General features: G+C 41.5%; 1 protein-coding gene across 2 annotated transcripts in view; it reads left to right on the plus strand.

Moving 5' to 3' along the window:
- Nucleotides 1–17,412, plus strand: part of LAMB1 (laminin subunit beta 1) — a 74,729-nt gene that overhangs the window by 20,838 nt on the left and 36,479 nt on the right. For both annotated transcript variants that reach the window (XM_073328440.2, XM_073328441.2), the window contains 11 exons: nucleotides 210–289; nucleotides 3,819–3,954; nucleotides 7,223–7,381; nucleotides 8,087–8,214; nucleotides 8,436–8,559; nucleotides 9,120–9,324; nucleotides 9,500–9,643; nucleotides 10,005–10,236; nucleotides 11,458–11,621; nucleotides 12,538–12,762; nucleotides 17,121–17,338. In XM_073328440.2, coding sequence (XP_073184541.1) covers nucleotides 210–289; nucleotides 3,819–3,954; nucleotides 7,223–7,381; nucleotides 8,087–8,214; nucleotides 8,436–8,559; nucleotides 9,120–9,324; nucleotides 9,500–9,643; nucleotides 10,005–10,236; nucleotides 11,458–11,621; nucleotides 12,538–12,762; nucleotides 17,121–17,338 — 1,815 coding nt within the window. The remainder of the gene's footprint in view (nucleotides 1–209; nucleotides 290–3,818; nucleotides 3,955–7,222; nucleotides 7,382–8,086; nucleotides 8,215–8,435; nucleotides 8,560–9,119; nucleotides 9,325–9,499; nucleotides 9,644–10,004; nucleotides 10,237–11,457; nucleotides 11,622–12,537; nucleotides 12,763–17,120; nucleotides 17,339–17,412) is intronic.

Here is a 17,412-nt window from a genome sequence, read left to right on the forward strand (position 1 = left end):
GTTAATGGGGTGGAGTATAGTGGTTCTGTCTGGAGGTGGTTGTTCTGTGATAGACCAGGGTCTCTTATTTGTGTGGGCAGCTCAGTGGCTTTATAATAGCTTTGCAGCGTTTTTTGTATTGTTTTTAAAATTGGGATGTGCATAGAGTTCAAACTGAGTGCTTTTAAATCAACACCTCATTACAGCATTAATGGCCTATTGTTCTGCAGCCTGAACACTGGGGCCTGAGCAATGACATGGACGGATGTCGGCCTTGTGACTGTGACCAAGGGGGAGCAATAAACAATAAGTAAGTCTCATTTCAATTACATTCTTGTACTCATTCACTCGCTGAGCGCCACTGCATTTGCTGTCCCAGCGTTCAGGCCAGGTCTACAACATAGCTGTAGCAGCTATGGCATTGCAGCTGTGCCCCTGCAGTGCCAAGGTGTAGGCACTTCCAGCATCAGCAGAAGAGATTTTTCTCTTGATGTAGTTAATCCAGTTCTCCAAGAGCTGGTAGCAAGGTCAGTGGAAGAATGTAGCCCATTGACTTAGCCGCGTCTGCACTGGGGTTAGTTCAGCCTAGCTACGTCACGCAGAGTGTGAAATTTTTCACAACCCTGAGCAATGTGGTTAGGTCAATCTAATGTTTACATGTAGACCAGGCCTTAGGGTTTGTACCAGGGAAAGTTGGAAGCATTTTTTTGCTCTGATGGAAAAGGGGGAAGCTGTAGCATAAAAAGATGGTGGTAAAAATGCCTGCCCCCTGTCTATGCTAGAGTTTCCTTCTTCCGTAGCACCAGTGCATCATAATACTTACAAATGGTTATAGTGTAGACAAGACCTTAGCCTGGGGACAAGAGTGGCTTTGCTATAAGCCTTGCATACGTAACTGCACTGTGCCAAGAGCAGTCCAGGAACTGAATTGTGACTTGGAAAGTCACAGTCTGCTTCTAGTTTTCCTCTGCACTAGACCTATAGCTGATGCTGACGGGTGCATTGGGATGGTGGAACCAAGGCTCTAGCTGTCTGCTTCCCAGCTACATGCATGGGAGTGGACATACTAACTGGGGCTGAATGGAGACTCCGGTGTCCTCCATGTTGCTGTCTGCAATATGGGAAACTAGTGCAGCAGAGTAAAGAGTGCAGGGTGGGCGACCATCTGGCCCAGTATAACTTAGAATCTCATGAGGATTTCACTGAGCAATTTTTTACATAATTAATGCACATAAGCAAGACTCCGCCATTAGTAGCACCATGAGAATGCTAAAGATATTCATGAAATATTAAACCCACTTTTATGTACTTTGTCTATGCTTATTTTAATTTGGATGATTAAGATTTAACGAAAATAAACTACATTTTAAAAAAACATCTCTCAGCGGGTGTTTACAAGAAAACAATTTCCTACCCTGAGACAATCTTACTTTCCTTTTCACTCTTACCAGTCTCCTTTCCCACCAGTGGCTGAGTGATTTATTCACTCTCAAAAAGAACAGGAGTACTTGTGGCACATTAGAAACTAACAAATTTATTTGAACATAAGCTTTCATGGGCTACAGCCCGCTTCATCGGATGCATGCACTGGAAAATACAGTGGGGAGATTTTATATACACAGAGAACATGAAACAATGGGTGTTACCATGCACACTATAACGAGAGTTGTCAGTTACGGTGAGCTCTCTCCTGCTGGTAATAGCTCGCCTTAACTGATCGCTCTCGTTATAGTGTGCATGGTAACACCCATTGTTTCATGTTCTCTGTGTATATAAAATCTCCCCACTGTATTTTCCACTGCATGCATCCGATGAAGTGGGCTGTAGCCCATGAAAGCTTATGCTCAAATAAATTTGTTACTTTCTAATGTGCCACAAGTACTCCTGTTCTTTTTGCGGATACAGACTAACAGGGCTGCTACTCTGGAACTTATTTACTCTCAGTAATGCTAATGCCTGTTATGTGACTACTTACTCCTCCTTACTCTTTCCTGTGCAGATAACAACTCACTGCAGTTCATATGAACACATTCAGCTCAGCAACTTTTTATGGTGGTTGTGGGAAGGTGGGGAGGGCTGTCAACCATTTTGGAGCAAGGAGTTCCAGTCTAGTCGTCCTGTGTTAACTGCAGTGATTGCAAAACCATCTAGAGAGAGGGTATCGTTGACTGGCAGGAGAATGAACAGATGTGCTTTCCTTCTAGCTCTCTAAATCTCCTTAGAGAACTGTGCATTCAGCCTGAAACAAAGTAATCGAACTGTCTGAATTTCACAAGTGTTTTTTCTAACTTTATAGTAGTCTTTTGGGAATGGGTGATGTTTGCCCAACCTAGAGTCATTCTGTTAAACAGCTTAATAAACAGTTTTCTGGATCCCTGATTGTGGTGTGTGGACACAGCAACTGAAACAGCCAAAACTGGTCTGAAAACCTCCTGTGTAATTTTGAACTTTGGACTACCACCATGGAAGCAGGAGGGGTCTGGCCCAAGCAATGAAATCCATATCCAAATATGGAAAACATCCCCATAATGTTAAAATCTATCTTAGAGAGAACTTCCTTGATTCCCCTTTGGGACAGCTAAGGTATTTCTGATTTCCTTTTATTAGAAGGGCTTTTCTTCTTGGAGGAAATGAAAGCGTATGGAAGCAGAGTTTAAAGTTGTGGCCAGCGTAACTGTTGGCTTCTGCTGCACTTTTTCAAATATTTGCAAATAAGCCTCAGAATGAGAGCTGGTTGAAAAACAGGGGAACAAATTGTAATATCTTTTTTCTGTTTCACATGGTTTGAAATGGACTAATTTTTCATATTTATAACCAAAATTTATAACCAATTTTTATCAATATTTTTATTAAAATTTTTCATTTATCCAGAAGTATGCTGTGATTTTTGTTTTTTACTGAAAGCCAATTTATTTAGTGAGTGAAGAACTTCAGTAATTTCAAAAACGAGTTTCATTTAAAAAACTATTAATGTCAAGAAAAACAACATTTTAATCATGTCAACAGTTTTTGTTTTGTTCTTTGCAAAAAGTTTCATTTACAAAAAAAGGCCATTTTTCATTTTTTGTGTGTGGAAAAATTCTGACCAGCTCAATGCAAGAAAAGATCTATTTTAATATTGTATGGAAAATTCCAGGACAATAAAATTAACAAAACAGTCTGGGGAAAAAAGTTAGTATCTTTATTATTTAGTAAATAAAATTGCTGGTTTTGGAATCAAGAATTTTGTTGTGTTAGCCTCTGTTTTTAGCCCTTCTCCCAACCACCTCTGTCCCCCGTGCTTGAAGAATGACACTGTCTTCTTCAGAACCTTTGGGCCCTAATTTCCCAATCTTGTAAAATACTGACTTCACAGGCCCAGAGGGAAAAATAATATTTGGATGAAGTGTTGTTTGGAAGTGCTTCTTCCCTTACATAGTTTATAATGTAACAGTTAGAGATAAATATAGGAGTTCAGTAGAACCCGGAGTTATGAACTGACCAGTCAACCACACACCTCATTTGGAACCAGAAGTACGCAATCAGGCAGCAGCAGAGACCAAAAAAAAAAAAAAAAAAAAAAAAGGCAAGTACAGTACTGTGTTAAATTATTACAAAAATGAAGGGAAAGCAGCATTTTTCTTCTGCATAATAAAGTTTCAAAGCTGTATTAAATCAATGTTCAGTTGTAAACTTTTGAAAGAACAACCATAATGTTTTGTTCAGTTATGAACATTTACGAGTTATGAACAACCTTCATTCCCAAGGTGTTCGTAACTCTGAGGTTCTACTGTATTTTCTATCTGCTCAGTGTTCTCCTAGTATATGCACAACATAAATTAATTCACCTTACATTTCAGCTGCTCAAGTGAAACTGGCCAGTGTCCATGCCGGCCCCATATGATTGGACGCCAGTGCAATGAAGTAGAGTCTGGCTATTACTTCATGTCATTAGACCACTACATCTATGAGGCGGAGGAAGCCAACTTTGGTCCTGTGAGTAGGAAATTTTAATGTGCAGGTTCAAGAGAAATGTGGAAAACTCTGCTGACTCTTAGTTAGCATCCCATGTTTCAAAAAAGGGCCAATGCTGTAACTATTTAGTTTTTGTAAAGATATCACTGAAAAATGTAGAATCAGATCCTATCAGGGAACTGTCAATTCACAGCTGGTAGGCTGGGTATTGATAATAATGCATGTGGTAATTTGAAGCAAAAAGGTATTTTGCCATTGTTTTTCTTTTTAAATCCATTTCCTGACTCTTCACATACGTGAAATCTGTCTCTTTTATTCCACTGCACGTAGATTTGTAAACACAGCATTTCTCAAGAATCCAGGGATTCTGTCATTGGGTCACTTTGCTTGTTTCAATAAAAATCCCACATACAGAATATGTGGCTTTTGCAAACAGACATACAAGCATCATAGCAGCTGTCCTTTTTTGGTGTTATACACATAGGTGGGGTTTCTTTTATTAATGGGTAATGATGCAGTTAAAAGTCCAAAGGAGAGCTTTATAGATGTTGTTAGTTATCTCTAGTTTAGTTAGCCCTCTGTGCCCAGACTGCATGTCTCTTTTCCTCCCCTGCCCCCTTATTAGTTGTGAATGCAGCTTTACTCTTAATTCATAGTCTGCAGCTAGACTGTTATATCTGCCTCCAGCAAGGAAACAGAGGTAACTCTGTCTCCAAAAGCAGCAGATAGTAGTTTGCCTGAAATTAATTAATGAAGGCAGTCACTTTGCAGCGTTAGACAAATTAGGCTTTTTCTGCTAAGTCCTAACTTATGGAGAGATCCTACAGAAAGAAAGTCAATGTAGAATAGAACTTGAAACACAGCACAGGGTGTAGGGGTTGTGCATGAATCTTGGTTACTGTGTAAGAGTTTGCCCTGCGAATGGAAGGGTAGCTTAGGGGAAATCTGCAGATACATAAACACTTGCTTGGGAAAAGAGCCGTTGGAAAATGCAAAACTTATTTTTCTTAAAAAAATAAAAATAAAAATTGTCAAGTGTTTGCTAATACTTACAAATGTTTCTGTGAGGCAGAGTGAGATGAAATAACTGCATTTTCATGCAGGGTTCTAACACTAGACAGTGAGTTGTCTGCAAGATCCTAGGTCCTGACTCCTTGTTTTTTCACAGCATGAGTATTCATCTCAAAACATGCCCAAAAGCTCCCTGCATGCGGGTAGTATGTGACCCTTCTTGGAGGACTATGTCCCTTTGCTCAAACCCTGGGTAATTTATAGCCATGCTGTCTCTGTAGAGTATGAGAATGCATGATGGGGCTGTCACAGTTTCAGTTGCATGTGAATTCCCCCTCTTTAGACTAGCAAAGGCACCCGCTCTCAGGCTTCCGCCTCCCTTGGCCATTGTCTCTGACACAGTGAAGACCTATGTCTCACTCACTTCTGACCGGGATACTTCCAGGGTGCACAGTTGCTTCCAGCTTTCCCTGTGTTTTTCCCAGCAGAGACAGGCTACCCAGGCGCACCTGCTTGCTTTCTCTTCCGAGATGGTTAACAGTGTGACTGCCAGAGCTATAGATACAACCCAGCTCTTTTTATGCAAGGCGAGCCCATTTGATTATCAGAAGCACTACAGAAAAAACATTAAAAACAATAAAAGACCATATGCTCGTGCTTACAAACTTACCAGAGATCACCCCAACTCTAGCATGGGCTCTGGCAGTTAGTTAGTTCTTCAAAGCCCCCTGAACGACTGGGTGCTTGTTCTGAGCTGGGGCTGATATGAACTTCTGGGTAACAAGTTCATAACAGCCTCTGCTCAGAACAAGCACCCCATCTTATGGGGCCTTAGTAGCCCGTCCTTCCAACCCTACCCTGAGGATTGGGGCCCTCCATGGACCAGGGTTCCCTGTCCATTTGCTGAATCAGGAAGAAGGCCCTGAGCCAGTTTAAAACCAGGCTATTTGTCCAAAATTCTTTTCTTTGTCTGAGAATCCATTCTGAACTGGTCTCTACCTCTCCAGGGGGAGGGGTGGAGAGTGGCTTCAAAGGTATTACCTTAGCATCCCCTTCCTATTAGAGAAGGTACATACAATGCCACAATAATACATACACAATTGCATTTTTGGTACAATGGACTCCAAAGGTATTAAACCTGATTCAGTAAGATTGAACTTTATTGAATAAAGTTAATTCAGGATAATATGGGAAACTGTCAGTCTGTCACAGGGTCATCTTGATGTAATAATCATATTTACATTTCCTTAAAATGCATCCCTTCCTAGCTAACCTGACCTGACCTGAAGAAGAGTTCTGTGTAAGCTCGAAAGCTTGTCTCGCTCACCAACAGAAGTTGGCATAATACCTCACCCACCTTGTCTACCTTCTTATTAAGACATATTTCTTTGGAATGTGCAGGATGTTGTCTTGTTTTTATACAGATTCATTGGTTTTGATCTTTTTCAAACAGGAACTTTGAGTATCAAATACTTCCATAATCTTATATAAAAGTACCAGATAAAAAACAGAAATTCTAGACCAAAGGAAATGGCCATGTTTTTAGTTCATAGGTTTATGCCCGTCTGCCCTGGATTCTCTATCTTTTAATGTTCATCTTTTGTCTGGATTCTATTGTCTGAATCTTTAAGAGGAGACCTTAACTGCTGGTTAGGGTAGCCAAGTTCTAGTCAAACAGGCTTCTAAAAGGTAATTACACTAACTGCCCTATTTGAATGCTAACAGGTGTGTGTTACGTGCTGGATGTGAGTGCTCAGCAATGATCAGATAAACTCTAATAATTACAAATACAACATGAAAAAACATGAGTAAAGCTACATTGGTTACACTCTGGATTGTAGCAATAACTTTTATTGACTTTATTTGTGTTTCGGTTTTGTGCAAGCTTGTTTTTAAACATGATCAATGGTTTATATCAGTGATATTTTAAATTTAAATCTCATTACAATGAATAAATTGATGAAGAACTGTGCAATAATAGTTTCATTCAGTCTCTGTGCAATGAAAGAAAAAGTGTTGTATTTGCAAACGAGAAGGCAAAGTGTAGATATACCTACATCTATGTGTACAAAAGAGAGCTTGTCTTCTATATAACACATGATTTTAATAACTAACAAAGCAACCCAGAAAACGTAAATACAGAAATAACCTGTTAACCCACAGTTGGTCGGTGGAGTTTTTATGACTGTGGATTTCTGTTCCTACCATTGAACAGGAATGTTTTAGTTACATTTGATTTTTTTTTTCCAGTATTTCAATAACTTCCCCTCTTCCTTAGGGAGTGAGCATAGTTGAGCGCCAGTATTCTCAAGATCGTATCCCATCCTGGACTGGAATAGGATTTGTAAGAGTCCCTGAAGGGGCATATCTGGAATTCTATATCGACAATATTCCATATTCTATGGAATATGATGTTGTGATTCGCTATGAGCCACAGGTAATTGGCCATTCTTTACATAGGTGTTTATCAACATTGTTACCTCTTGAGAGGGCGATGACTGATTGTAGTTATATTTAGCAAGGCCTGAGTTTTCCTTGTGGAATGCTAGGAGCTGACTGGTGCAATGATAATCTTTTTTACCTAAAAATAATCGAAATGCAGAAGACTTATACAGACCACTACTGCTGTTTGCCTCACAATCACAATAATTATTTATTATCTTATTATAATTGTGCTGTTGGAGTGCATGATGCTTACTGGACAATTACAAAATTATGACAAGATCTCTTATGGGACAGCTGAGGATATAAATTAGGCATAACGCAGCAAGGATGACTAATAAACAAAGGGTGTGGAAACGGTTGCTGTGTGGCATTCGGAGACCAATTGCACATCTCCCACAAGCAATCCAGACGCTGAACTAGATTTACATAAAATATTAATGGAATAATTGTGAACACAGGAATAAATGTGAACCATTCCAAGGAAATCTTGATCTGTTTGTGGATAGTTCACAAACAGGAAAAACCCATCAAATAAATTGTTCTGTAACCAGAGCTACATGAACTCTCTGTACTGGAGTGGAATGCCATGAATTGTGATTGTTACATGTGCGTCTTGTTAGTTCTCATTCTCACATGCAGTTTTGATAGCAGAAGTTTAATCACTTATCCATTGATTAATGATGATCAATTTTTCCAGTTACCAGATCACTGGGAAAAAGCTGTTATTACGGTTTCACGCCCAGGCAAGATTCCTACAAGTAGCCGATGTGGTAATACCGTTCCTGATGATGATAATCAGACTGTATCATTATCTCCAGGCTCAAGGTCTGTATAACAGTTGTATCATTCATTTCAGGGTTGATAGGTTTTTTGGGATTTGGTCACACAAACTTCCAAACTTTCTTTTCAAAACTTACCATTCATTCTTAGTAAAAATCAAACAAGAAGAGGCAGAATATTATCCCAGGTATTCCATAGAGCCATCTGAAAAGATTTATTGCATTTAACATGTTAAATGCAAACCAAACATTCTGTTTCCAATCCAGATATGTCGTCCTTCCACGACCCATATGCTTTGAAAAGGGACTGAATTACACTGTTCGTCTGGAGCTACCACAGTACTCCTCCCTCGACACTGAGGTGGAAAGCCCATACACACTCATTGACTCGGTAAGTGCGTGTTACTTTACGGATGTTGTTTTTAAAGAAAAATCAAACTTAAAATACTAAGTGTTGTATTTTCTGTTTGGATCCTGCTACATAAATCCCACTGAAGTCAATGGGAGTTCTGTTCACTTATCCATTGGCTAAATTTGGCCGTACATTTACAACAGTTTCAAGCACTGTAAACATCTTCAGGTTCAAAGTATGTACCCTGTTTGGTTTCTTTTCTGATATGCATTCTTTGCCGTACATTACAGGATCACTAACATGTTAAGTGCTGAACTGCTAAAGTCTGTATCTTTGGAAAGGCTTATTTATACAAGTGAGGCAGGCTCATCATGAATATCAAACCTGATCTTCCCTATTTTCCATAAAATATTAGTTTTGTGGATGCTAGACATCTTCTCTGAAAATTAAGAAGATCTTGTTGGTTTTGCTGGGTTTTTTGTTTTTCTTTTATTTTAAAAAGCAAGCATAATAGGAAACAAAGTAATATTTAGTTTAGACAAAAATGGACTGTGGCATTATAAATGGTAATGTTTCGTCATTTTATAATTGTTTCATAGCTCCTTCTTATGCCTTACTGCAAATCACTGGACATATTCACGGTGGGGGGCTCAGGCGAAGATATGGTCACTAACAGTGCTTGGGAAACATTTCAAAGATACCGATGTCTGGAAAACAGCAGGAGTGTTGTGAAAACCCCTATGACTGACGTCTGCAAGAATATTATTTTTAGCATCTCTGCACTGTTACATGAGACCGCATTATGTATGTACAACTTAATTGACTTGCAAAGTAAATCACAATTTTCCAGTTGTTAATGTTGTTGCCAAGATGTGTATGTGTGTGTGTGGAGAGATGCTGCTCAAACCTGTTTTATAAACTGTGGTGCGCGCTCGCGCTCTCTCTCTCTCTCAAATTCTGTCCTCTTTTCACTATTCAGCTTGCCAGTGCAACCCTCAAGGCTCATTAAGTTCAGTGTGCGACTCTAATGGAGGACAGTGCCAGTGTCGTCCGAACGTTGTTGGAAGAAGATGTGACAGATGTGCTCCTGGCACCTTTGGGTTTGGGCCTAATGGATGCAAATGTACGTTTAATCCATAATCTCCGCATATTCATTCTAGTTAGGCAATGGCACATCAAATAATGGGGAATATTGGTATCCTAACGCTTTCTAACAAGATATGCTTTAAGGAACTGTTGTTCTGTGAGTCTAAGTATAACCTAGGAAATCCAGTTTAAAGTCTCCACTGTGTTGAATCTTTATAGTCTAATACAATTGTAGGATCTGGTCTTTCAGCCCTTTCTGGGGCAAGACTCTGATTAGCTTTTGCAGGAGCGATGCCAGGTAATGACTGCAGAGCCAGGTCCAGAGGCTGCAGCTTCATAAATGGAAGAGAAGTTTTCCAACTATCATTTCTTTTTAACTGCATTTTTATTTAATTTAGCTTGTGAATGTCACGTACAAGGTTCTGTCAGTTCCTTCTGTCATCCTGAGACTGGCCAGTGCCACTGTTTCCATGGAGTGTATGGCCGCCAGTGTGATACGTGCTTACCTGGATATTGGGGATTTCCAAGCTGTCCGCCTTGCCAGTGTAATGGCCACACGGATGACTGTGACCCATACACTGGGGAATGTTTGAATTGCCGCGATTCCACCACGGGACACAACTGTGAAAGGTATGGTCTCTTCTTATAGCTGATTTATTGCTACATTATTATACATTGTAAGCAATATCCACTGAACTGCCCCAGGCAAAGCTAACACCCAATCCTAAAGTCATTACTCAAGTCCCATTGAAGTCAGTGAAATTAGCATGATCAAGCACAAAACCTTGATTCTGCACTGAGATGCCCCACCCTTATTACCGGACGGGGAACCTGTGTCTCCTGTTTATAAAGGAGAAGTGTCCCCTATGTAAATATCACATGTCATCTTACTTGGATTTCAGCACACAGAAATAGGAATGAATAGAAATGTCTTGGTCTGCCAAACTGGACCACCTGGGTTCAAGACCAGTCCAAAGGCTTGTTTGGGCGGGCGGGGGAAATGGGATCTTGAAAGTGACAGTGTCCATTTATAGGAAGAGGGCCAGCTCTCACTGCAAAAATTCCTCTCATAGTGTCCATTTTGTAGTGGTGACTGCAGTGGAGAGCAAGGCAGAAATTTTAAGGCGATGAACAAACCCAGAATTGTTTCAGACACTTTAAATGATCACTTAATTTTAATGAGGGCAAAATGGCAGGACCCATTTTCTTCCATCTCCAGCAACAGGGCAGTGAATATATGTTAAGTGCCACTCTTGGTGAGAGTATGTACCACTGAAAGAGCTATGGAGATGAAAAGTCTGTGTAGAGTTATCACAACTAGGGGCCAAACTCTGGGCCCTGGTGCAGAACTGGCCAGAGCTGCGTGGACTCTGGCCGATTGGCAGCCATGGAAACCAAAGCAGATTCTGAAGGGAAGGGGTGAACCCCATCCTCTGTAAGCAGCTGTTGGGAACCTGTGTGGCCTCCTATCTTTGCTCCAAGCCCAAGGGCACCCTTTTGATCAAAGGAGTGTGTGTCGAGGAGGCATGAAACAGATTTCTCCATATAAATGTGCCTAAACACCTACCAGAGGAGGTTTTAAAGTGTGATGATCAGAGGTAAGACTTTGCATCACAGATGGTATGGTTTGGTTTGGCATGGCATATTACTTGTAATCCTAGTATGAGCCAAAGAAAATATCTTTACAGTAGTGTTATTCATACTGTGAATAACAGTTGGAGACCTACAAAAGATGTAGTCCATCTCGCTCATCCCTCCAGTCATTGGAAACCATTCTAGTGCGATTTCACATCAGAAGAAATAGTTCGTACAACATCTGCCTGTGGGTTCACAAGCCTTTATTTAATACAGGTGCCTTGGTGGCTATTATGGAGACCCTGTCCTGGGATCAGGAGATCATTGTCGGCCTTGTCCTTGCCCAGATGGCCCAGAAAGTGGGCGTCAGTTTGCCAGCAGCTGTTATCAAGATCCTATTACTCTGCAAATTGTGTGTGTCTGTAATGTGGGATACATAGGTAAATACCATGTGCTTTAAAGGGCATCTACTGAGTTTTAATCTAGCTACAGAGAGGGACTATGTAGAGGGAAGTAGAAAGCACCAGCATAAGCAGTGGCAGAAGTTACTATAGTACCAATATTTGTAAGTATTGTAGTTTTTACTTACAAATTAAGGGCCAATATCTGGCAAGCGATGTATGTAAGTATTCACTGGAAAATCAGTGGGCGTGAGAGAGAAGTTATCCACCCCTATTATTCCTGCCAAATCTCTCCACCTAGTGTTTGTTGTTCAGCTTAATTTAAATTGTAAGCACCTGAAGAGCAAGTCTTCGATTTTATGCATCTATGAAGCACCATGTACCCCTGTAGCAATCCATAAATAATGAAGTTATAAGAACCACTCCCAGCCAGCAGGCAAATACTGCAGGTAGGAGTGGCACTTTGAAAAAGCTAGGAAAGAACATCTTGCATAGCAAATTTTTTTTGCTATCTCTCTAAATTTTAATGAATGTTTATGACACTAGAAATTATTTGAGTCCCCAGCTCAAGCAAAGCATCCCTATTGAGGACAATACTGAAGTCAATGCATAGGCTTAAAGCTAAGCTTATGTTTAAGTGCTGTCCTGAATAGGGATGCCCATTAACACATGTTGCAAGTACTTCCCAGAATCAGGGGCCTTGAATTCTGAAATCCATGACAAAGAGCTACCCTGCTATAAGTTGGCTCAGTTCCGTTGAAATCAATGGATCTACTCAACTTAGACTTGGTGAGGATCCAGCCAAGTATTGTATTTTGTTTTTCTGAATATATTCAACTCAGTTTTCTTTCAACTACTCACCTTCAATCTCTTGTCTCACTGTCTTGCTGTTTATTGATTCGTATATTAACGAGCTGTAATAATAATTTCTTGATTGATTTGTTTGTTTAAACAGGAAGCAGATGTGATGAGTGTGCTTCTGGTTTCTTTGGAGACCCTGAAGAGATAGGTGGAGTCTGCCAGCCATGCCAGTGTAACGACAACATTGATATGACTGACCCAGGGGCCTGTGACAAGCAGTCTGGAAAGTGCCTGAAGTGCTTGTATCAGACAGAGGGTGAAAATTGCCAGCTGTGTAAATATGGGTACTATGGACATGCGTTGCAACAGGATTGCAGAAGTAAGTGCGGGGAGGGAGGGGACTTCCCATTCCTCATTTCTACAGCACTGGCCAGAATTCATTTACCTGCACTAAACTCTAGAATATCATTAAGTCTAGTGAACTGTGAAACTGTTGATTTTGCAGGTGGTCTCAGGACATTCATGGAGAACTGCAGATAACCTAAAGTATTTTAAATTTGCCGGGAACCATTTTTGATTAAACGGATGGTAGAAACCTAATTACCTCTGGCTAAACATTGGGTTTGCAGCTTTAGTGTGATTCTTCAGGGGGCAGGAGTCCTTTAGTGTAACAAGGAGAGAGCAGACACCTAGCATTTACATGTCCAAACAAAGGAAAGAATGGGCTCTTGTGGGATAAGGATTTCTTGCCTTCTTGTTAGCATTCATTGTTTCCCTCTTATCAAGAGATCAAGCATGGCCATTTCCCGCTGCTTGTTAAGCCCTGAAGACATGGCTTTTGTTTACGCAAACATTCCTGGGATTTTAAAGAACAGCAGGAGAGGGTTCCTGAAAGCTTAGAAGGAGGGACTGCCTCAGGGAATGAAAAGTGTTAAGTGTGGTTATAGTCACATAATGGTGATGGTCTGTTTTGTGTTTTTTTTTTAAAAAGGGAATCTTAGTCCAAAGTTTCGGAGTAACAGCCGTGTTAGTCTGTATTTGCAAAAAGAAAAGGAGTACTTGTGGCACCTTAGAGGCTAACCAATTTATTTGAGCATAAGCTTTCGTGAGCTACAACTCACTTCATCGGATGCATACTGTGGAAAGTGTAGAAGATCTTTTTATATACACACACACAGCATGAAAAAATACCTTCTCCCACCCCACTCTCCTGCTGGTAATAGCTTATCTAAAGTGATCACTCTCCTTACAATGTGTATGATAATCAAGTTGGGCCATTTCCAGCACAAATCCCAGGTTTTTCTTGGGTATTGTAGTTGTAAGAATGCTTGATAGAGATCTTGTAGGTGTTTGTCTCTGTCTGAGGGGTTGGAGCAAATGGGGTTGTATCACAGAGCTTGGCTGTAGACGATGGATCGTGTGGTGTGGTCAGGGTGAAAGCTGGAGGCATGTAGGTAGGAATAGCAGTCAGTAGGTTTCCGGTATAGGGTGGTGTTTATGTGACCCTCGTTTTATTAGCACCGTAGTGTCCAGGAAGTGGATCTCTTGTGTGGACTGGACCAGGCTGAGGTTGATGGTGGGATGGAAATTGTTGAAATCATGGTGGAGTTCCTCAAGGGCTTCTTTTCCATGGGTCCAGATGATGAAGATGTCATCAATATAGCGCAAGTAGAGTAGGGGCGTTAGGGAACGAGAGCTGAAGAAGCATTGTTCTAAGTCAGCCATAAAAATGTTGGCATACTGTGGGGCTATGCGGGTACCCATAGCAGCGCCGCTGATCTGAAGGTATACATTGCCCCCAAATGTGAAATAGTTATGGGTGAGGACAAAGTCACAAAGTTCAGCCACCAGGTTAGCCGTGACATTATCGGGGATAGTGTTCTTGACGGCTTGTAGTCCATCTTTGTGTGGAATGTTGGTGTAGAGGGCTTCTACATCCATAGTGGCCGGGATGGTGTTATTGCTATTACCAGCAGGAGAGTGGGTTTGTGTGTGTATGTTGGGGGTGGGGGGATGAGAAAACCTGGATTTGTGCTGGAAATGGCCCAACTTGATTATCATACACATTGTAAGGAGAGTGATCACTTTAGATAAGCTATTACCAGCAGGACAGTGGGGTGGGAGGAGGTATTGTTTCATGATCTCTGTGTGTATATAATATCTGCTGCAGTTTCCACGGTATGCATCCGATGAAGTGAGCTGTAGCTCACGAAAGCTTATTCTCAAATAAATTGGTTAGTCCCTAAGGTGCCACAAGTACTCCTTTTCTTTTAGTCGAAAGTGCTACTCTGTATTTATCCAGAATCGTTAGTCACAAAAACGTGGTCTTTTTCTTTTACTATTTCTATTAGCAGAGCAAACATCTCCTGGAGGGAGGGAGGGAGCTGAGTTCTATTGTGAGTCATATACCATCCCCTGAATTTGTAGAGATCCATGTTGCAAAGTCTCTGTTTCTGGTGGTTATGTGGGAACCAGAAAGAATCCAGCCTGACTTGCAGATCCCAGGGTGAGTTTGCAGGGCTGGCACTTGGAAACTAAGAGTGTGTCTACGCTACCCACGTTACAGCGCGACCGCCGCAGCGCTCTGACGTGGGCAGTGTAGACATACTTTATCACGGGGGGAGAGCTCTCCCAGCAATTTAAAAAAAAAAAAAAATCCTCACCCCTAACAAGCGGTGGTAGCTTTATCCCTGGGAGCAAGCGCTGTCAAAACTGGTGCTTTTCAGCGCAAAAACTTTTGTCATTCGGGGGGTGGGTTTCCACACCCCTGAACGACAAAAAGTTTTAGCGCTGAAAGTGGCCGTGTAGACACAGCCTAATAATCTCTTTCACTTTGTAAAGAGAGCGCATTTATATGGAAGACAATTAACCTGGAACCCCATTGTGTTCCCCTTCTTACAAAATTTGCTTTTCAGAGTTCGTTAAAGACTCCCTGTATCTGCTTATTATGTGTGCTCCTAGTCCTGCAAGATGTTAGGAATCCTCAAGCCACCTACTGTGAATATTACAGGAGCAGGTTTCAGAGGAACAGCCGTGTTAGTCTGTATTCGCAAAAAGAAAAGGAGTACTTGTGGCACCTTAGAGACTAACCAATTTATTTGAGCATGAGCTTTCGTGAGCTACAGCTCACTTCATCAGATGTTTACCGTGGAAACTGCAGCAGACTTTATATACACACAGAAATCATGAAACAATACCTCCTCCCACCCCACTGTCCTGCTGGTAATAGCTTATCTAAAGTGATCAACAGGTGGGCCATTTCCAGCACAAATCCAGGTTTTCTCACCCTCCACCCCCCCACAAACTCACTCTCCTGCTGGTAATAGCCCATCCAAAGTGACAACTCTTTACATAATCAAGTCGGGCTATTTCCTGCATAGATCAAGGTTTTCTCACATCCCCCCCACCCCCATACACACACAAACTCACTCTCCTGCTGGCAATAGCTCATCTAAACTGACCATTCTCCAGGTTTAAATCCAAGTTAAACCAGAACATCTGGGGGGGGGGGGGTAGGAAAAAACAAGAGGAAACAGGCTACCTTGCATAATGACTTAGCCACTCCCAGTCTCTATTTAAGCCTAAATTAATAGTATCCAATTTGCAAATGAATTCCAATTCAGCAGTTTCTCGCTGGAGTCTGGATTTGAAGTTTTTTTGTTTTAAGATAGCGACCTTCATGTCTGTGATTGCGTGACCAGAGAGATTGAAGTGTTCTCCGACTGGTTTATGAATGTTATAATTCTTGACATCTGATTTGTGTCCATTTATTCTTTTACGTAGAGACTGTCCAGTAAAGAGTTGTCACTTTGGATGGGCTATTACCAGCAGGAGAGTGAGTTTGTGGGGGGGTGGAGGGTGAGAAAACCTGGATTTGTGCTGGAAATGGCCCACCTGTTGATCACTTTAGATAAGCTATTACCAGCAGGACAGTGGGGTGGGAGGAGGTATTGTTTCATGATTTCTGTGTGTATATAAAGTCTGCTGCAGTTTCCACGGTAAACATCTGATGAAGTGAGCTGTAGCTCACGAAAGCTCATGCTCAAATAAATTGGTTAGTCTCTAAGGTGCCACAAGTACTCCTTTTCTTATTACAGGAGCACTTCACAAGATTAAGCCTTAGTTACACAATTGCTCAAATTAACTTGGAAACAGATGTAGCGACACTCTGAGATCTGTCTGCATCTTTGCAAGGTTAATAACTTGCAGCATAAGTTGTGAAAAATTAATAGAGGCATTTGAATGAGAAGGCAGTTTACCATACGGGGTGTTAACACTGCACTCCTCACCATGGCATGTGTACCCAGACAGGCTTTACAAGGTGCTTCATTAGGCTTTTCCTCCCAAAGCATCTGTTTTCTAAGGCTATGTCTACATGACACAAAACTTCCACCCCCAATGAGCGGTGTTTGTGCCCTCCTGCCCACAATACACTGTTCACACTGGCACTCGTCGCATCAAAACTTTTGTCTGGGGGGGAGGTGGTTAACGCCTCTGAAAGACAACTTTTGTCGTTCAGTTGCCAGTGTAGACATAGCCTAAGTAACTTAGAATGTCAGGACGTGCCGCTAGGGATGTCTGTGTAACTTTCCCCATTTGCATAGGATCCCGTCTCCCTGCAACCCATCTCCTCTTTTGGTAACACATCAGTAACTGACCTTTAGGTTTGGACTCAGTTTAATGTGGTGTTGTGCTGGCATAGCAGAGTTAGTCAGGCTGCCTGCTCTTCCGTTACAGAGTGCATCTGTAATTACTTGGGAACAGTGCGAGAGCACTGCAATAGCTCGGAAGGCTGTCAGTGTGAGAAAACAACCGGGCAGTGCCAATGCCTTCCCAATGTGACTGGGCAGAACTGTGATCGCTGTGCACCACGCACCTGGAGACTGGCCAGTGGAACTGGATGTGAACTGTGCGAGTGCGATGTTGCTCATTCCTTCGGGCCATCGTGTAATGAGGTAAGAAATGCATAGGGCCTCATTAGTCTTATCCAGCAAAATGCTCCTCTGCATAGTTATTGGCTGTATTCATA

Source organism: Lepidochelys kempii, chromosome 1 (assembly GCF_965140285.1).
Source record: "Lepidochelys kempii isolate rLepKem1 chromosome 1, rLepKem1.hap1, whole genome shotgun sequence".
Lineage (NCBI taxonomy): Eukaryota > Metazoa > Chordata > Testudines > Cheloniidae > Lepidochelys > Lepidochelys kempii.